We start from the raw sequence: 22218 nt of genomic DNA, 5'->3' as shown, positions 1-22218 counted from the left end.
TCTTTTTTTAATTATTTTTTATTTTTATGAAAAATCCGTTTTAGAAATAGTGAACTAAACTAAATTAAAGTTAAAAAAACAAAAACAAAATGAAAATTTATTCAACGCAAATTTTTCCAATATCAAAAATCGAAAAATCAAATCAAAATTTGATGAAATCAAACCGAAGAATCAAACATCGCCCCCTTAATTTGAATCAATTGTAACTAGTTGATTTTTCTTAAACGACGCTTAAACTGATGATAAATTATGTGGTTTTAATTAAACCGTTTAAATTAGTAACTATGAGAAAAACTCTCCTTCTATACTTTCTAGGGGTTTAATTGTAATTATAAGAACTTGTATGCCTCCCATTTAACCATTTTAAAAAATAAGAGGACCTGTTTGCATTTAATACTGCCTGCTTCAAAGCTGTAAAAGAGAGTGCTAGGGTTTAACGTATTCCAGGGTCGACACAGAGAAGAAGCAGCAAAAATGGGAGGAAAAGGGAAGAAGAGGAGAGAGAAAAATTACAGAGCAGCTCATGGAGGCACTACTAGACTTCCTCCCCCACCCACCACCTCCTCTATTGATGCCATTCCTTCTAAGCTTCGTCAAATTATGGCCCTTTCAGGTACATACATATAAATACACTGTCTTGTATGTGCTTGCTTGTGAATTGATTTAGTACATGTAATTTGGTGGAAAGTAATAGTTTTTCTTAGTTTTCAATGTTTCTTACGAAGTGGGGTTTTCGTATTTTCTTATTTTAGGGGATGGGAAAGCTTCATCGGATAATGCAGACAGGAAGAAAGGAAATGGTGGTGGCAATGCTAATGGGCAGGTAAAGTGTGAATATTGAAACTTGGGTCCTCATGGCACTTGTCCGTGTCTTTGTAGAGATAATTTTTGTAGTTTGTTTGTACAGTTTGGTGTTAATTATTCTACTAGTTATAGGCAGTGCAGGAATAACATGATTTTGGGAATCTCTAGTTAATAAAGGATAAATTTCACTCTCTTACTAAGACAAGCTATAACAATATTAATACTAGTAGTAATAGTCTAATTTATGATTATGAGTTTTTCTTTTTTAGAGAAAGTAATAGTCCAGTGTTAGTAATATGTTTATGAGGATCCGTATCAATGACCGCCCGTGATAAAGGAGGTAAGGGTGCAGAGACAGCTAGGAGGTTTGCTCTCATAGTTTGAAAGAGTGTGTAATCGAGTGCTCTTGCTCAGCAACAATCAGACAAGTGGGGAATGTTGGGGTGAACCACAAAAGTTTGAGTATAACTGGATCTAAGCATTGGCTAGGTAAGTGTCCTGTAGTAAGGGTAGGGATGGTGGTGGTGATATTAGTGCTCATGTCATAGCTTTCGGATATGCATACTAACACATACCAGGAAAAAATGTGTCATATCAGATGAATATATGATGTACTCACAACCGCTCTATGTTGTAAAGTTATAGATTACTTCAGGAAAAAAAGGTAGACTCAAAAAATCTGGCAAGTGTAGCTTATTGTCATTAACACTCTTCGAAAGCTCAGAAGTGTTGTGTGATAGCTATTAGATCCATGATCAGCTCAAGTAAGCAGTCAAGCTTGAAAATTCCAAGTTCAATCAAGCCCAGTTAAGTCCTAGGCTGGTTTTTCCGTCTTCAACACTTGTCATCTTCTATAAGCTAAAGGAAGTTAGACAGATTCCGCAGCCCCCCCTTCTGCAGGAAAAAAAAAGGGTTCTGTGTAGCTATTACTTGGGCCAGAAGAGCATAATCTTATTTGCTTAAGTTTTTTTTCTGAACAAAATACAATCTTTATATATCTCTGGAATAATTAATTGGATGCTCTCTCTCGAGAATCATATTTATGTAAGCTTTCTACTTTTCTATATGTCTTGTTTGGGGGGTGGGGGGGTCCCTGTTACATGAATGGAATAATTAAGTTAATCAAAATAAATTCAATTTCAACTTGTCAATAAATAAATAAAAGTATACTTGAAGTGTCTCAAGAATTTTCTGTTAAGTCTCCATTTTGACCAAAATAAAAGCCTATGCTCTTCTGTATGGTAAGTTTGTTGCACATTTTCAATGCCAGTGATCTTTTCACTATCTCTTGTTCCAATTATGGTTGTTGACTCAGTCATTATAGATTCGTATTCTTCCTCTCTTTCTCGTCTCGGGTGACTTTCATGTTGTTGTGAAATATTAGCCAAAGAAACTCTTGAGTTCTCTCTCCTTTCCTTCTGTTTGTTCTTCTTCTAAGGCCTCCAACGTTTTTTTTTTTGTGTGTGTGTTTTCTCCCTTCTATGTGAATGCATTCTGTGTATTATATTAGGTGCTCAAACTTTGGACTTATATGTGTCCCTGAACAGAGAATAAATTCAGAAGATCAAGTTCAAGCTAAAAATGTGGGTAACAAAAGGAAAGATGACAAAATCAGTTTGTGCAGTGTTGGAGCAGAAGAAGGTAATTCACATCAGAAGAGAAAAAAAAAGAGAAAAAGAAAGGAAGTGAAGGACCTTCGGTTTGATACAGCTGAACTGGGCATTACTAGTTCAAAGAGAAAGGAGCACAAGAAACAGTAAGAACTGATGCCTCTGTAAAAAAATCCCTCCTTTACTTTCCTGTCTTAAAGATAGTGACATTCACACTTGAAAATTGACTTTTCTATTAGATCGGAGGTGGGAGCTGAAGTAGAGACAGAGCCATTGTTCTATATCATCTTAAATATATAATATGTATATGCAACATATCTTGTTTAGAAGAACAACTAAACCATTTCTATTTGATGAGGGGAAAGGGATATCCATTTTAATCCCAGGTATTCAGGGGAGTCAAATCTGTAAAAATTTATGGTTATGGAGCTTTAAGTTCTTAGGAGTGCACCTGGGCCAGAAGCCATTAACTAATAGTGTGTGCTATCAAAGAATGGCTAAGATCATTGTGCAGTTAGGTGGTTAATTTGCTGAGGCTGGGTGTTATACTATTACAAGTTTGACTCAAACGAAATTCAGTATTAATTTAGTGACTAACCTTTGAGCACCATTACCTGTTTTCTGTAGTTTAATTGATTATTTGTGTGTTTCTCCCTTAGTTTGATGATTACTAAGAAGTAGCTGAGATATGTTTTTTCAGATAATCTTTTACTCCTTAAGACGTAACAATTAGTTGATCATTTCATTGTCTACAGGTTGTTACCTAATGGTTTTTATTTGGATGTATGCAGGCGTTTGGCAGAAATGAAAAAGAAACGCAGAAAGGCCAATGCTGATGAACACATGGATTTTCCTGGCCGTGAAGAAATAAAATTTGGTGAAGTTGTTGAAGCTCCACCTAAACTTATAGTTCCAAAGGTACATCTGGATATTTTTATATTGTATTCTATACACTCGCATTGACATATGAAGTTTGCCTATGCTTATGACATTGACCTTGTATATACTGCAATTCATATTGTAAAACCTACTTCTGTTCTCATTATGAAGGCATTCAAGAATAATGCACATGATGCTTCAAAAGAAAGACTTCGATTGCAAGCAGTTGAGGCCTATAGGCAGCGGAAAGGATGGACATCAAGACTAGGGATTCAGATTTCTCCACCAGTCATAGAGACTCCATTGGTATAGTTATCTCAGAGACAACTAGCTGGATGGGTACATGATGCCATGCAAAATATCTACACTGCGCACTATATAATATCCAAAGTAGAAGTAAGGAAATACTTGTCACGGAAAAAGTTAACAGAAAAAAAAAATGGAAAAGGAAGTGGAGACTCGATTGAATTATACAGTATGAGTCTTTCTTGTAGTTTATTAGTGTACACAAGTCATTCTACATTGAAATCCTTTTTAATTTGAATGTGACTTGTGTTCTGGGTTTCTGTCTTGGCTCATAGAGCAGAGTTAACTATGGTATTCTCCCCTGAAATTGTCGGAGCTGGGTGATGTAAGATCATGAAACGCGAAAAAAAGAACTGGAAAATGGAAGCAGCCAGAGTTAAGTTTGCGTGCAATGAATGTGCTATAGGTCTTATTTGATGCTGAGAAGTGAGGACCTAACAGAAAACATTGAGAAAACAAATCTTTTTTGGTTTTAACCCCGTGTCATCGTAGGAACAGGAGAAGACCCTATAGAAATATTTTAAATTTAAAATGAAACACTATATCAAAACTCACATAAAATTGCAGTAGTTGTAGGTTAATGTTGAAGAGGATGCTGAATTCAGTCCTGTTTGGGCTTGCTTTTGAAAGTTATTCTACATTGTTCTTTTAGTATAGTAGTTTCACAAGACGGGTTTTTATTGTGTTGTAATTTTGAGTAGTTTCTTGTGAAACATACAACAACAACAAACCCAGTATAATCCCATAATGAGGGGTCTGGGGAGGGTAGAGTGTACGCAGATCTAACCCTACCTTGAAAGGTAGGGCGGCTGTTTTCGAAAGACCCTCGGCTTTAAGAGAGGACAAGACAAAAGGTCAGATAGGGGCAAGCATATAGAAAACAAGATGAAAACAGGAATAGCAAAAAGAGAAAGTCGTGGTAGAGTGGTACGGAAAGAAAGAGGCATTAATTACTATAAATAAATAAGATAAGATAAGATAGATAAGACAATCAAAGTACAACGGCGCCACAACTATAAACAACAATACAATGCAGAAATCAAATGGCAATAAATAATGAGCAGAACTACAACTAATATGGTGCAAAGGATGAATCACCTAGCCTTTTATCCTAATCTGAGTCCTCCACAAAGAAAATTATAGTGCGCTAATGCGCCTACTAATAGGGTAGGATAACGCGATTATGTACTAGCCTTCTCCCCTAATGTGGGTCCTTCACACACTCCTATCTAAGGTCATATCCTCGGTAAGCTGTAATTGCGCCATGTCTTATCTAATCACTTCTCCCCAATATTTCTTTGGCCTACCCTTACCTCTTTGAAATCATCCATGGCCAACCTCTCACACCTCCTCACTGGGGCATCTGTGTCTCTCCTCTTCACATGCCCAAACCACCTAAGTCGCATTTCCCACATCTTGTCTTCCACTGAGGCCACTCCTACCTTGTCCCGAATAGCCTCATTTCTAATCTTGTCGCTCCTGGTATGCCCACACATCCATCTCAACATTCTCATCTCGGCTACTTTCATCTTTTGAACGTGAGAGACCTTAATTGGCCAATACTCCGCCCCATATAACATAGCCGGTCTAACAACCACTTTGTAGAACTTGCCCTTAAGTTGTGGTGGAACCTTCTTGTCATAGAGCACCCCGGAAGCGAGCCTCCATTTCATACACCCTGCCCCAATACGATGTGTGACATCGTCGTCAATCTCCCCGCTGCCTTGCATGATAGACCCAAGGTACTTGAAACTACCTTTCTTTTAGATGGCCTGGTCACCAAGCATAACTTCCGCGCCCACCTCATGAGGTGTCTCACTGAACTTGCACTCTAATTACTCTGTCTTGGTCCTACTCAGCTTAAACCCTTTAGACTCCAGGGTGTGTCTCCAATCCTCCACCTTAGCGTTAACTCTGCTACGAGTCTCATCGATCAGGATTATGTCATCCGCAAAAAGCATACACCATGGCACCTCACCTTGAATTTGTCGCGTCAATCCATCCATCACCAAGACAAATAAAAATGGACTAAGGGCTGATCCTTGATGTAACCCCATCACAACTGGGAAATGCTCTGAGTCCCCTCCTACTGTCCTTACCCTGGTTTTGGCACCCTCATACATGTCCTTGATCACTCTAATGTACGCCACCGGTACACCTTTAGCCTCCAAACATCTCCATAGTATTTCTCGTGGAACTTTATCGTAAGCCTTTTCTAGATCGATGAATACCATATGCAAGTCCCTCTTTCTCTCTCTATACTGCACCACCAGTCTCCTCATAAGATAGATAGCTTCAGTAGTTGAGCGTCCCGGCATAAATCCGAACTGGTTCTCTGAAATAGACACGCCTCTCCTAACCCTCATCTCCACCACTCTTTCCCACACTTTCATAGTATGGCTTGGAAGCTTGATACCCCTATAGTTATTGCAACTCTGGATATCCCCCTTGTTTTTGTATAGAGGGATTAGTACGCTCGACCTCCATTCTTCGGGCATCGTTGTTGTCCTAAAGATGACATTAAATCACCTAGTCAGCCACTCCAAACCTACCGGGCTCGTGCTCTTCCAAAATTCACTAGGGATCTCGTCAGGTCCGGTCGCTCTTTCCCAGCGCATCCTACGCACAACACCCTTAACCTCTTCGACCGAAATACTCCTGCAACACTCACCAACGTGAAGCCTCCCTATATGTTCCAAATCTCCCAACACAATCTCTCTGTCTCCTTCTTCGTTCAAGAGTTTATGGAAGTACGACTGCCATTTCTGTTTAATGAGGGTCTCTTCTACCAATACTTTTCCATGCTCGTCCTTAATGCACTTCACTTGATCCACATCGCGTGCCCTTCGCTCCCGCATCCTGGCTAGCTTGAACAATTTCCTATCCCCGCCTTTTTCTTCTAGTTCAGCATAAAGGCATTCAAAAGCTGCCGTTTTTGCCGTCGAAACCGCCGACTTCGCCTCCTTCCTCACTATCTTATAAAGTTCTCTATTCGTCCACTTCTCCACCTCATCCTTGCTTTCTATCAGCTTCGCATACGCTATCTTCTTCGCTTCCACCTTTCCTTGCACTTATCCATTCCACCACCAGTCCCCTCGGTGCCGGCCACGGCTACTTGTCGAGACTCCCAACACTTCCCTTGCTACAACCCTAATACAACTAGCCGTCCTATCCCACATAGTGTTCGCATCCCCACTACTATCCTAGGCCCCCATATCCTTCAATTTTTCCCCCATCTCCACGGCGCTAGTCGTGGTCAAACTCCCCTATCTGATCCTAGGTCGGTCATCCCCGACCCTCTTCTTCCTCGTCATCTTGATCCCTAAATCCATCATCAAGAGCTTATGTCGGGTCGTAAGATTGTCGATCGGAATGACCTTACAGTCTTTGCACATACCTTTATCATCCTTCCTAAGGAGTAAAAAGTCTATCTGGGTCTTAGCCACCGCACTCCGGAAGGTTATCAAGTGATCCTCCTTTTTTGGGAAACTCGAATTGGCTATCACCAACCCAAAAGCTCTTGCAAAATCCAACAGTGAGACTCCTCCTTCATTTCTGACCCCGAAGCTGAAGCCTCCATGCACATCATCATACCCTCCCGAAATAAGATCCGATGTGCCCATTGAAATTCCCTCCTACGAAAAGCTTCTCAGTAGACGGTATGTCTCCCACTAACTCGTCCAAATCCTCCCGAAAGCGTCTCTTATCCTCCCTGTTTAAGCCTGCTTGCGGCGCCTAAGCGCTAATAATGTTCAACGTGGTCCCTTCAACGACCACCTTAATCGACATCATCCTATCATTGAATCTCCTAACCTCCACCACCTAATCCCTTAAGTTACTGTCTACTAAAATGCCTACCCTATTCCTATTCTTCGATCTACCAGAGAACCAAAGCTTAATATCGTCTACCACCTTAGCTTTAAAACCTACCCATTTGGTCTCTTGTACACACGCTATATTAATCTTCCTCGTCTTTAGGATCTTAACTAGCTCTATGGATTTTCCCGTCAACGTCCCAATGTTCCAAGAGCCTATTATCATTCTAGATGCTCCTTTAACCCACTTACCCCTCCTAACCCTCGTCCCCGTCCCCGTCTCCGTCCCTAAGTGAGAACATGACCCTATTCTACCATCACTATCCAAAGCCACGAAAACGTGTATGAACTAATAAATTATTCGAAGGTTTAAAGTTAGCAAAATGTAACTACAATTGTATGAATAAGGAATAAATAGGGGAAGATATGGGAACCGGAGGTACCAACTCCAGTTGAACTGAACCTGATTTTCAAGGTGATGTTCACAACGACTTTTGAGTTGAGCGGGTAGCAAATCTAGGGTTGAACAAATTTTTGGGCCAAGCACCCAAAACTGATTGCATTTAATGAAGCAGTATTTCATTAAGGAATTTCGTCGAACCTTCAAGGCACCAATAAGGCAACCCTGCAAAGAAGATAAGAAAACAAGAGAACAAGAGAAAAGAGAAATACCTACAAAATGTTTCTCTAATGAAACAATATATATGTAAAAGATAAATTTGCTAAACAATAGATAGGAACTAAACGGAAAAGATAAATACAGCAAGCAATGCTGTAACCGTCTCTGCTTTTAAAATTGAATTGTAACACATAAATCGAGGAGAAGGAGAAAGTATTATATTTGGCGTGTGAGGCATAAAAGTGGAAAATATATGAAAAGCTAGAGAAACAAAATAAGTGAAGTTATAAATTGTTATTTTGAAGAAATCTCTACTATTCTACTTGTACTTTACTAACAAGGCTCATAAAGTGTACGTACACAAATCGTTAACAAATTTTCTGCACACAAACTGGAGCTTCAGGAGTTTAGGCCTTGTGAGAGGCAGAAATTGCTCAAGCAACATAAGTGTGGTGTAAGAAGAGTTTAGGCCTTGTGGATAGAGTCGTCACTAAGGGCTAGGTCTGTTGGATCAATCTAGCCAAGCTCGTGATTTGATAGGACCGGACCAAGATTTAGAGTCCATTCAAGAATAGAGTTTTTTAGCCCGGCCCAAATAAGTCCACTAGCTTGTAGGGCTTGAGTAATATGGATTGGGCTGGCCTGTGGGTCAAATAAAACATAATAAAAGAATAACTCAAATACTAAAAATATTTTCTTATACGACTGTATCCAAAATATTTACATAAAATGACAATAATTTCAGATTGAAATCATATAACCAAATCTTTTTTTGAAGTCAAACTTAATAAGTATCTCAATGATTTTATTCATGAATTTGAGACTTGGTTACAAGTAGTAAACATCATGTATTATTGTCTTGTCAATATTTATGTTAACATTTTAAAATTAGAATTTAAATTATAAAAAAAATATATTCTTTAAAGAAAAAGAGTTGATCTGGCGCGGCTGGTAGCCCACGTAGTTGTGGATTGGGTTAACTGTTTTTTGACCCGCCAAAATAATGAGTCAGCCCGACCTGACCAGTAAAATTTCAAAATTTGTATGGATTAGCCCGAATGGGCTGAGTCGACCCATATTGACAACTCTACTTGCGGATAAACCCCTTCCACCTCTCGTTCTTTGCCTATCTAGTCTTGGCTTGCATGGTGTAGCTAAGTATCACACTGAGCTATATTATTCCGTGCGATAACCTGAGAAGATAGGTGATAGGTAAAGTGGACTGGTGGCCTCGATACAATGGAAGTTATTCTAGCAAGGATTCACACAAGAGAAGCAACAACTAGAGCTGTCAAAATGGGTTGGCCCAACCCAACCCTAAAGGGCTAGCGAGTTAAATGGGTTAGGACGGGCTGACCCTTTTAACTAATAATATAGTAGCTCAATTCAGTCCTAAATAGGCTACGGGTTGGGATGGGTTGGCCCTTTAATTAAAAGATGAACAATATTGGTCTCTTAGAAATACTATCGAATATTGATGAACACAACATTAATACCTCAAAAATTCACATGTGCATGAGCTGCACACACTTTAGTGGAATACTTACAAAACAACAGAATAGGCAAGATACAATAGTCAACATTTAAAGGATTTATCAAAACAATATACATTACATGATCATTTTTTTTCCATAAACTAGACAAGAAAGGAGAAAAGAAAAATTAGGCATAAACACAAAAATAAAAGAGGTCAAAGATTCATAGTTATAATAACTTCAATTTCCTAGTTACAAAAGATTTGAAAAAATAAAACATTACTTAAAATATATATAATAAATATATATAAAATTCACGACCCACGGACTGGCCTTTGAGACTCGCGGGCCAAATGAGGCTGGCCTAAAAGGCCTCGTTCCTAAATTTAAATGGACTGAAAATTTTTAGCCCAATCCCACTTAATTCAAAGATTGAATTGGATCGGCCTCACGGACCAAACTCATTTTGCCAGCTCCCGCAACAACTATGAAATGGAATCAACTATTCAAACTTTAAGAAACACACACGTGTGTCTTCGGAGTCTAAACTTCAAGGCATACTTCAAGCTTGTGTCTTGAAATTCTAACTCCATAATTCAAACTTGAGGCATATGTCATGAAGTTCAATTATTATAGTTTGAACTTTAACTCTGAGTCCCACAACAATAAGATTGTAAGGAAACAACTTATACGAAAGGCATAGTAATTTGACTGGCAATAACACTAGAAAGTATAGAGCTAAGTTTTTCTTAAAATTTTATCATTTATTGGGTCTTATAATATCTAAATCAAGTCTGAAATCTATTCAGTGTTCTTCGGCAACTCATTTGCATTAATTGCTAAGTTGAATCAAATATGGCATATCGATTTCGTTTTAATTATTATTCAAATAGATTGTGGGATTTTATAACAAGCATCTTTATCTAAGCTATGCAATATATTTTTGTCTCATTTTAAGATAATATCTATCTATTTATCTATCTTTGTCTTTGCGTGAATTGTTATTCGAGGAAAAATCGATTAATTTTGTGGCTGTATAAAAAGTACAATCTATATATCCAATTAAAATTCTCAATAATTCTTAAAATTTGTGGATTTAAAAAATGTTTGATTAATTTGATATATTGGATGAAATATTATGGTATATTTCATATTTTATTAGTTTAATAATCTTATTATGTTATATTAATATTTTCTATAATATATTAATGTTATAATATTTAAAATTTAACTTGATTATATTGGGTATATTATTGTTGTTGCCATTTTTATATTTTTATACTTAATAATTTTTTGATCCAACATATTCAAATGTTAAAAAAACAATCAATCTTCATCATTTAGTGTTTAGATGTACAAAAAACATCTTAATCATTTATATGTGCATTCATATTCAAACTTCTTAATCCTAATAGAAACAAATGAGGTCTTAAGCAAGTAGCTATTTTTTAAACATATAATCAATCAAATTTTGTCTTTCCTTTTTCGTAAAACTTATTTGTTTGTTTTCTAAAGATGGTTTAGCTTTCAAATTAGGTATTTCAAAAATCTAAACAAAGTTTTAAATCCAATAGAAGCAATTCTCGAAGATGTGTTCTAAATTGTTAAAGAGATTCACCTCAATTTTTATACTAAGAAATGATTAATTACACCATCAAAAACTATTTAAAATATTATTAATCTCTACAGTTTTCCTAGAGCATGATAATATAAATTCAATCATAACAAATATCATAACATTATTCATGAAACCCCAAATCATTAGAGGCAGAAAAGAAAAATAAATAATATTTTTTATATAAAAAAATATCAATATTTTTGCAGCAAATCATACATATAGAAGTATGAAAAAAAAAACATGAAACTTAACATTTTCGTAGACAAATATCAACATTTTTTTCATATAAATAAGTGCCTCTTCAAGAATTACAAGATGTGGTGTGCCCGTGCAAGGCACGGGCTTGTGCCTGACATGGTTGTTTGTTTATTTCGTTTAATTTGATAAAACATGAGGAGAATATCAAAATGCAAGAAATAAATTCTACTAAGCTATAAAGTAAGCATGAATCACCTTTACCAATATACGACAAAGAATGTCCTCTCCAATCCAAAGTATAAGTTAAATTTGAAAGCTAAAGAGCTACTCAATTCTTCTCCCAAAAGAAAAAATCATAGAGATCATCTTAAAGTTAGTCTAATACGAACCAGCGTATTAGTGTATAAAAAAAAGGAACCAAAGAACCATCTGGAGCAGCCAACTTCACAAATTTCAGCACACCTTGCATCTGCAATTTATAAAGTAGGACTTGAATATATCAAGTGTGTAATGACACCAAGTGATTTTACATCCACACATTGTCTTATCAGCTCGACTAATTTTGACTGATGTAAAATTTGTTCAAACGTCCTGCATTCTTCTTTTATCCTCCAAATCTACATTTGCCTCATGTCTCATGAGGAAAATAGTTACCCACAAAGCAAAAATCAAATCTAAAGATACTTTAAGCTATCGACACTAATATTTTAATACCTGAAGTACCGATTAGGAAAAGATGAAAAGATTTCTCCTGCCAACATGGATAAGCAAAAGATTTTTCTGCAGTCGCCTTGTAAGATTATATGGACCAGAGATGGTGTACTCTTTGAAAAGAGGCAAAGGAAGGTTTAGTAAAATATCTGTGGAAGTATATACATTTAGTATTTTGAAGGGGATGTGAGGTTTAGAAAATCATTCAAGAAAGCATCTAGTAGATTTTTATCTATAGTTTATGAAAGAACTGCATCAACCAAGTCTTAATACAACAAGTGGTAGCCTGTGAAACATAAGTTTTTAGAAGAGAAGTAAAAAATGTCGGTCTACTGGACACATAGGTTAATTGTAAATATTGTTATATATTGACAATGCAACCATGGTTCTATAAAATAGTGAGGAAGGTTTTCATTTAGTGTACAAATACAGATGATAAGATATTCTTTTTCTAGAAAAGATAATTTGACAAATTGTTCATGTAATTAAGTTTTGTGACACTTTTAAGAGTGAAATAGTACATGATTAGCAAGAAATTATATGATCTGAACACAACTCCTGACAGAGGATTAAATTACTTTTTTCCCGTTTTGGTATCGACTCCTACCAAATTGTCATAGAAGAATCATTATGATCTTTACTGTATCACTTAAACCATCGCTAATGCTCAGAAGAACCAATGTTCTCTTTGTTAAGATGAAAAACTTTAGAATACAGAAATCTTGCTTTAAAAGGTTCCTTTGTGATCTATTTCTTATTTATTTTGACATCAAAATTTTATAACGTAGCAGTTACAGTTCAGTATCAGAAAAAGAAAATATAAAGACTGTACTTACAAAATAGAGGATACATTTTTGGCTTAAACTATAATAGTCAAGCAGTTGTGCCTTTCTCAATTTGAGTCGGGCATAACTAAAAGATTTGGCTCCATATGAATTGTAAGTCACACTTCAAAATTGCGAAGAGATAAAAATAAGAACCAACGTGACAAAAAAGGTTGGAGCAAATTGAAATTGATATATACATACTTGATTTTCGTGGCAATATTGATAAGTTCATCCAAAATGTACTTGCCTTTGTGTTCTTGCATAAAGATGAAATGTCCAGTTTCTTGGTTACTTTAGGCACTATCTTCAATTCTTCTAGAACTACTATAGCCAATTGAAAGGATTTGAAGTTGCCTCCCTTAAACCCAAATCAGTGTACCAGATGATGCTTTTAAAAGGACATTCTAAAGAATAACTTTCGATTTTTCAGTTGGTAAGATGTTTTCTAAAAAGAATGTGTCAATCATTAACTTGCCTGTAGACCTAGATAATCCTTCCTGAAGGATTTCATCTCCATTTTCATTCGACATAATGAGTAAAAAGTTCATACTTAGACCACATATTATTCATTGCCATTTTATCATGAAATTTTACCCAGTCAATATATCATTTACATTATTATAACTCTGGAAATTCCGAGTGATATATTTCGAAATAGGCGACACTACATGAATGATAAGGACCAAAATTTTCTACTGCAAATATTCTAAAAGTGGTCATGTTAAAAGGTATGTTAATACTACAAAAAAGCAAAACATTCATCACATATCATGAAGTACCAGTAATAAGCCAAGCAAGGCGAATAGTATATAATCAACACTACACATAAAAGCACACCTTAATACAACCTATGTTGCAATAGTCATGATCATTGAAATCGTCTCCTGCGAGAAGTAAAAAACAATTAATAGAAAATTTATGGTGAAAGTTAACTATGAAGTTGATCATAAATTTATTCTAATAACAAATTTTTAGAAGAGGTTGGCTGAGTAATATGTTAAATGGGTGGTTATTTAGTTATATTCTGTTTTTTTCTACTTTATATTCATCAACCAGTAAACATGAGAAGCTGTCATTTTGTCTCGAGTTATGGCCCCAACTTTTCAGGTAGATAGATGCTAACAATATTCATAATTCAGTTCCTCCCATTAAATAAGTTAAATGAAAATCCCCTTTGAATTGTGGATGAGCAAATTACACACTGTGGTAGGTCAGAAAAGACTGAGCAACTTTACTTTCATGGCTGTCATGTATGGCAGTGTAGGAATTTCTAAATTAAAATTCAATGCACATGTGGAGTGAATTTTGAGCCGGGGGTCGCTCCACCGGAGAGTAAATTTTAGAAGTGCACGAAGATAGAATGTCATGCAGGATGCATATTGTTAGGAAAAAAAAGGCACCGACTGTTTTCCCACCCCTTTGGGATCGCATCCAAGCAAAAAATAACAGAGAAATTTAAAGAGAATAACAACACAAAGATTTAACGTGGAAAACTCCCCAATTGAAGAAAAACCACGGCTTCTCAGAAAAATATTCATTATATGAAAAATTGTTACAGCCATATAATACACAATATTTTTTCCACACACCTCAATTCCTAAAATACTATTTCCAAAGAGATTTTTGAGAGAATATCTCTAAACTTCTCCTCTAATATATAAGGAATTGAATTTTTGGTGTTATAAACTAAGGAGCTAAGCTCCTTTTATAACTGAAAAAGGAATTGACCATTCCTTTTTCTTCGATGTGGACAAAGACTTTTTGCATTTTCTTCTTTCTCAAAACTAACATCAACAAATCTCCACCTTTTGAAGAGAAGAAAACGCAATCCGCTGGTCCTTTATAGTTGTCCAGCTGCACATAATAGAATTAATTTTTCACCTAACTTTAAACTCGCCAATCATGTGCAACTGCAACTTTCACATTGTCTGATACTGACAATCATAATTCTAAATTCAAGAATTATCATACCCCCACCATAAAGAGTACATCCACTCAGATTGAAAAAACCAATCCAAGAATTTTCACTTGAAATCACTTTTCAATTTCAAGAATTTCAATTTTGGCTCATGTCGAAAAACTTGCTAAAAACTTATGGTGCAACCCTCTTGTTGATTTCTTGAGAGTTCATTAGCCATCGACATCCTTTCCACCACACACCTTGCATCACTTATCAACCAATGCCCATGTGCAAACTTGTGGACTAGCTACCAATTAAACATCTTCTTCCATGACAATTCTAAAGATAGCATTCATGTCATGATGATTTTCATTTTTCTTACAGAAGAATATTATCCCTCTCGGAAACAACATTGACAGCATTTCCTTTGGAGCTTCCAGCCAAACTAGCCCCATTATTTAAACACTCTTAACATGTCCTGGTTGACCACAATCCCAACAAGCGACCTTCTTCTTAGAGTTTTTATTTTGCTTCCATTTTCCTTTAACAACAAGAGTTGAATTTTCTAGAGATTTTTCATCTCCATTCTTCAATCTTTTTTCCTCAGAAATCAATTTGCTCATCACTTACGAGAAAATCACAATTCTCTTCCCATATATTAAAATGGGTTGCATGTACTTATAGGAAGATGGAAGAGACCAGATGAGTCAAAGTGCCTTGTCTTCATTCAAGACACTCAGATGATCAAAAATAGTTGTACCTTCGTCCATTTGCAAGTTATGAAATTGCTCCTTCAAATATAGCCTATTTAAAATACTTTTGGTTTGGTCCAATTCTTCAAGTTTCTCCCACAACTCCTTTGTTGTAGACAATCCAATTACATTAGCTAGAACATTTTTAGCTAAACACAAGCGAATCTAACTTACCGCTTTCATATCTAACTCTTCAGATTCTTCATCACTAATTTTGAATTTTTCCGAGTCTTCATTACTTTCAGATTTTTCTAAACCCTTGTCATCTTTTCCACTAGTTGGTCTCCCTTTCAAAGCCTTGTGTAATCCAGATTGGATTAACACATCCTTGACTTGTACTTGCCACAAGCCAAAATTAATTCTCCCATCAAATTTCTCAATCTCAAATTTTGTCCATCTTACTTATCAGTACTAATAAATGGACAATAGCAATGAAAAGTACCCACTAAATTAATTCCAAGAAAAGAGAGATGGATCACAACGAATACATTTAAGTGTCAAGTTTTTTCTTAGTCTGAACCTCTTTAGATCGTTCTTATTTCCACTATTACCAAATATACAAGTATACGAAAGTAATTTCACCAGAATAGTAAACTCCACCGGAATCAGACTCCACTTGCTACTTCATCAGGACAAAATTTCTGCTTGAAAACAATAATTTTAATTCAGATTTTTTTTCTAATGTGGAAGATCAGACAAAGAATCAACCACAGAGCATACTAAAATCTCAAAAGAATTATTCCACACCAAAAGTTTTGATACCACTTGTTGGGAAAAAAAGGCACCGACTATTTTTTCACCCCTTCCGGATCGCCTTAAAGCAGAAAATAACAGAGAAATTTAAAGAGAATAACAACACAAAAATTTAACGTAGAAAAATCCCCAATTGGAGAAAAAACACGGGCCTCTCAGAAAAATATTCAATATATGAAAAATTATTACAATTATATAATACACAATGTTGACAGCCAATTTTGACCCTCCACAATATTTCACTTGATCCCTTTACCTATGATATGAATTGGGTATTAATCCTTATTATTAATTTTCTTGCATGGACTCCCTCGATTTGAGTCTATTGGACTCTCTTTTTCCCCTGCGCATCTCGGGTTATTTAAAACCCCAATTATCGAGTCAACCTCGTCAATGGAAGCTGATGAACAGATTTTGAAAGCTGAAAAGGGGTCTCGAAAGTCCAAAATGGGATGTATACAGTGTTGTATACACCTAGTATAATGTGAAAAACAGGCGATATACATTGATATACAGTTGGTGTATACAACAGCAAACTGGGCAGGATAAAAATGGGCCTATTAGCCCAATAATCCGAACTTGGGCAGGAGCCCAAATTTATTCTTTCGTCTATTTTTATATTCTTTGATTGTAATTTACTTTTCTAATTTTATTCTATTTTAACTTAATTAATTTATCCAAAAGAAGAACTAATTTTTTTTATGTTGGTTTATTTGTTTAAATGATTTTATCAACTTTTTATTTATTTGCTTATTTGATCAATTTTCTTAATTAGCTAAACCACATCAACCTTATTTTTCTTTTAAAGGATTAAAGGATACTTAGTTTATTTTGGCTAAAATTGTATTCATTTTCAAAATTACTTTGAATGTTTTAAATTAAGTTCCTTTGTGAAAAACTTGTGATTGTTTTTTCTTACTTAAGATTATTTTTCTTGTCAAAGTTAGTCAAATAATTTTCAAATCGTCGGACAATTGCATGTTAGCGGTTATTTTAAGTGTTAAAACCAGCTTAAAATAGTAATATGAACCTCGTACCTTTTTCTTTTAATTTTTAAGAGTTAAATCTGTTAGGATCTTTTAAATTAAGTTTTTTTAATTTCTTTAAAAAAATTAAGCAGCGACTCTTCTTTTACTAAAATTGATTTTTTCTCTATAAAGTTGAAATTAATTTTAAACCGTCTTTTTCCGACATAACACACAATATTTTTCCCACACACCCCCCATTTCTAAAATATTATTCCCAAAGAGATCTTCAAGAGAATTATCTCTAAACCTCTCCTCTAATATACAAGGAATTGAATTTTTGGTGGTGTTATAAACCAAGGAGCTAAGCTTCTTTTATAACTGAAAAAAGAATTGGTCATTTCTTTTTCTTCGATGGGAGACAACAACCTTTTCCATTTTCTTCATTTCCAAAACTAACATCAACACATATGTAGGGTGAATTTTGGGGCTGCTATCGATCCACCAGAGAATAAATTTTAGAAGCGCATGGAGACATATTGTCGTGTAGGACAAAAGGCACATCAATAGATTGGTGTAAGCCCATGTGAATGTTATAGTTAAGAGTCACTGTCCGGATGATGTAGAAAGTTAGCTGCGGTAACAGGTAAAGCTAGTAATGTAAGTACACAACAAGCAAACGAAGGATAGAGCGGTTTTTTTTCCTGTTGTGCCTCAGAATTTCCCATAAATAGCAACTTGCGTTACAAACAAATCCAGCAAGTTCCTATTTCACGAGACGGTGGTTTCAATTATTATAGAAATTATCTTTGTCACTCATCGTTTTGCTGAAGTAGTTGTTGCATCCATCCAGCGGACACCTCTTGCTTTTTTTATGTTTTAGTCATATTCTAGAGACAAAGACATTGTGACTGTATTTTATTTCTTACTTTATGTATTACATTATCGGTTTGTACATGTAACAATCAGTCTTGGGGGATTTTTGAGTTATTTACCATTTTCACTTAAATTTTATGTTGTATTGCCTTATTTTCCTCCGCATTTAATTTTCCTTGGCTTTTAGTCTGAATCGTCTCAATGGATTGAGAAGAGTGTCATCACACTCGGATTTGAGTCATGACACTAAGTCATTTGAAGATGAGGATTTGAACAAAATCAGAATTAGGGTGGTGTATGATGAGGCTCAGGAAGCCACTCTCGATACAAGCAGAGTGCTCAGTTTTAGGAGAAGTATTTGTGTTCCCCAGATTGACGATTTGATCCAGAAGGTGTTGACAGAGTCTAATGATTGGCGATATGCGATTCATACGGAGATAACCAAGATGTATCGAGATTTGAGATGACTTTATTACTAGCCATGAATAAAGAAAGGTATAGCGGAGTATGCCCATTCCTGATTGAAAATGAAAAAGTATAGTCAGAGATTTTATGGTAGGTCTTCTTTAAACATTGGGAAATTATGACTTAATCTATATTGTTGTTGATAGGTTGACTGAATCATCCCACTTCATACTAGTCAGAGTGGATTATAATTCTCAACAGGTGGGGAAAATTTATGTCAAAGAGATAGTAAAGTTGCACGGGGTGCCCCTTTCTATCATTTCAGACCGTGGTACTTAGTTTACTTTAAATTTCTTTGGTAAATTGCATGAGGAGTTAGAAACTCAACTCATTTTCAGTACATATTTTTTCACCCTCAAATGGATAGAAATTTAGAGAGGACAATTCAGGTATTGGAGGACATGTTGAGAGCATGTCTAATCAACTTTGAGGGACACTGAGATCAATTTCTACCCTTGTGTGAGTTTTCTTACATAATAGTTATCACTCCAACATTGATATGAAACTATTTGAAATACTTTATGGAAGGAGATGTAAATCGCCCATAGGGTTGTTTGAGGTTCGCGATGTGAAATCATTGGGCATTGATTTGATAAGAGAGGCTATATTAATACCAAGATTGTGGTAGTCTATATCAGATAGAAAGAGTATGTAGACCCTAAAGTAAGAGACATGACATTTCAGGTTGGTAAGGAAGTCCTGTTGAAGGTGTCACCTATAAAAAGGGTCATGCGATTTGATAAAAAGGGTAAGCTTAGCCTTCGTTATATTGGTCCTTTTGAGATTCTTGATTGTGGGGCCAATAGCTTATAAGTTAGACTTGCCGCCTAGTTTGTCTGAAGTCCATCTAGTGTTGTTTCATGTATCTATGTTGAAAAGATAATATGGGAATGGGGATTATATTATTAAGTGGGACTTGATATTGGTGGACAAGGATCTTCAATATGAAGAGGAACCGATTGCAATTCTTGATTGTGATACCCAAAAGTTGAGAACTAAAATGATCAAATCGATAAAGGTACAATGAAAGAATCATCTGATTGAGAAAGCCACTTGAAAAAATGAAAAGAAAATGGGGGACAAGTACCGTCACTTGTTTAAGGATTTAAGTACTACACTCTATTCCTTTCTTAACTTAGCCAATTTTCTTGTAGATCGCTCGGAGATGAGCGATGGATAAATTGTATCTATTGTAATGATCCCTTTTGGTCGTTATGGAAAAATCGATAGTGAAAGAATTTGAGCAAGAAAACTTTTTGGGTAGTAATTTAAAATTTTCAGGCTAGGCCAGTCTTAGATGAATTTGAGTAAGGTGAGGTATAGGGCAATCCAGGAATGGACTGGGGTTAATGATTGAGAGTGGATTGTAATTTCTAAATCTAAAGCGTTAAAAAGTTTTTAGGACTTTTCTAAACTGAATCAGATAAGTAGAACTCCTGATATCAAACTTGACGTGCAATGGTTATTTTGGAATGTCAGGTTTGAGGTTGTGTTGTAAAATGAGGGCTTGAGGGAGGGAAGAAATTTTGAGTTTTTATCTCTGTGCAAGCTGTCATAGCAGGTGAAATCCTACTATGACGGGGCCACTATGGCGGGCCAGTAGCGGATTTAATAGAGAGAAGTCCTAAAACTATTTTATTTCTGCAACTTTGTTCTTGGGAGAGAAAGAGACGACTTATGGCTATTTTTTAATTTTCCACCAATTCTTGCGATAAAGGTAAGTTAATAACTCTCCTAACTTGTATTTTATTCTTAAGCCTTAGAATCTACAGTTATTATATTAGGGGAAGATTTTTGAGTTGAATTGATGATGAGAAAAGCCCTAATTGGGTGGAATGATCATGGAATTGGCCTGGGGTTAGGATATGAGTATAATCCGAATGTAATTGGTCCATTTTCATTAATTATTATATTTTATATTTGTTTTAGACCAAGAATAAGCCAAGGCATTACAAAAGGAGAAGGTTTAAGTTCTTTAACAGTTTTCAAGACTTGATTCGAGGTACGTAATGGTTTGCGTGTTTCCAAATTATGTATGTATGTCTACTGCTTTGTAGTATTACTGATGCAATGCATATGAAGGAAACTAAGAGGCTAATGTGAAATGGCACCATGTTGATAATGTGATTGTTCATTTGTGATTGTGATTGTGTATGTTGCTTATGATTGATAGTTGGCTCAGATACCACGCCTGGAATATCTATATGGTTGGTTTGGATACCATGCCGATATAGGATATATATATATATATATATATGGTTGGATCGAATACCACGCCTGGTATGATTCATTAATGGTTGACTAGGATACCATGATGATACACTAACAGTTTGTATGTGAATTTCATGAAAAAACCGAGCATGTGCATTGTGTGATCAGGTGGGTCATGCTTTATTCATTGTCTGATTCAGGTTATTGTAATTGAGAATCTGTATTATGTTGTGACTGTGATGTATATATGTATTGACATGTTTACTATGTTATAATTACTTGTTTACATTCATGGTTTGGAATTGATCTTGTGATCTACCAGTATACTGTGGTTGTGTAATGATACTGCATTTGCTTTTTTCTTTCTTGAGTACGGAGCATATTCAGGAGGCTATTGAGAGACCTCAGTTGAGAGATACTTGACTTCTAAATACAAAGGTGAGCTAGTTCTTTCGAGTTGCCATGGATTCATCTCTATTCTTTGTCCATCTTTTCAGACTCAAACATTTCATAGATTTTAGTTTTATTGCTTTCTTGATTGGCTTGCATCTCCTTTTATTCTAAACTTTTTAGAGTTTTGATACTATGATATTCAGGTTATAGGGGGTTTAATTTTCACAAATGATTTTTGATATTTAATTGAGTTTATGGAAACTCAAGTTTTGATTGTTTTAAACTGTTTTACTCTTATGACTACATAGTTTGTATTCTCTAAAATAGGTTGATGGGTTTAGCTGGGCTAGTAATTGGTTCTCCCATCGGAGGGTTAGTGTGAGTGCCACTCATGGCGGGCCAAGATCGTGACAGCCTCTAACTTTGGGTGTGAACAAGTAGACACACGCGTCCTACATGACAATTCGCATGGACACACTCGATCTGATTTGTATTATGCTCTAAGTAGAATGTGTGTGTCTACTTATTTAACTTTATACAAATTTAAATGTCTACTTGTGGACACCCATAAGTTGGAGGGCATACATGCCAACTGAGACCAAGTTCAAGAGCACATTAATGTATTATACCTAAAAAATAAGTGAAACTCAAAATATGAATGCACATTATACATTATATGCATACATACTTAATGTATATAATATAAAATAACAATCATAAAAAAATAACATTAAATTTTGCAATAAATTTATAAAAGGATTATTCTACTTATAAATTTCATAAATCCCTTACAATTTATAAATTTTGGATGCACACTCAACTTCCGGATACATTAGCAGACATCTGGATACATAGGAGAGGTATGTACCAGAGAGGGGATAGAGATGTATCAGAGAGGGAGTCTCATTTGGATACATAAGGGAAGGATGTATTCGAGAAGGGATAAAAATGCATTAGCGAGAGGTGAGTGATGTATCCGAGAAGAGATTTTTAATTTTTTTTTAGATATTATGATAAAATAGAATGTGTATTTAGATATTT

At 35.5% G+C, this 22218-nt stretch overlaps 1 protein-coding gene and 1 long non-coding RNA gene across 2 annotated transcripts; one reads left to right on the top strand and one right to left on the bottom strand.

Moving 5' to 3' along the window:
- Positions 1 to 405: 405 nt before the first annotated feature.
- Positions 406 to 3857, top strand: LOC129880667 (uncharacterized). The gene is made up of 5 exons (XM_055954805.1): positions 406 to 613; positions 753 to 823; positions 2352 to 2560; positions 3206 to 3332; positions 3465 to 3857. Exons 1-5 carry the CDS (start codon positions 475 to 477, stop codon positions 3603 to 3605), a joined length of 687 nt encoding a protein of 228 aa, XP_055810780.1. The 5' UTR covers positions 406 to 474; the 3' UTR covers positions 3606 to 3857.
- LOC129880668 (uncharacterized) lies at positions 1923 to 4313 on the bottom strand. The gene is made up of 2 exons (XR_008765472.1): positions 4155 to 4313; positions 1923 to 2343 (listed from the first exon to the last, which is right to left on the bottom strand). It is a non-coding gene; the product is annotated as an uncharacterized LOC129880668 (long non-coding RNA).
- Positions 4314 to 22218: the final 17905 nt, after the last annotated feature.

The sequence above is a fragment of the Solanum dulcamara genome, chromosome 2, assembly GCF_947179165.1.
Source record: "Solanum dulcamara chromosome 2, daSolDulc1.2, whole genome shotgun sequence".
Taxonomy (NCBI): Eukaryota; Viridiplantae; Streptophyta; class Magnoliopsida; order Solanales; family Solanaceae; genus Solanum; species Solanum dulcamara.
The sequence above is the reverse complement of the archived record's forward strand: the minus strand, read 5'-3'. Positions and strand labels throughout refer to the sequence as shown.

What these genes read in the sequence shown, in the direction of transcription:
- LOC129880667 (XM_055954805.1), top strand. Translation starts at nt 475, where the DNA reads ATGGGAGGAAAAGGGAAGAAGAGGAGAGAGAAAAATTACAGAGCAGCT. An exon ending in TCAAATTATGGCCCTTTCAG is followed by an intron (nt 614 to 752) that starts GTACATACATAT and finishes TTCTTATTTTAG; the next exon opens with GGGATGGGAAAGCTTCATCG. An exon ending in AGAAAGGAGCACAAGAAACA is followed by an intron (nt 2,561 to 3,205) that starts GTAAGAACTGAT and finishes GGATGTATGCAG; the next exon opens with GCGTTTGGCAGAAATGAAAA.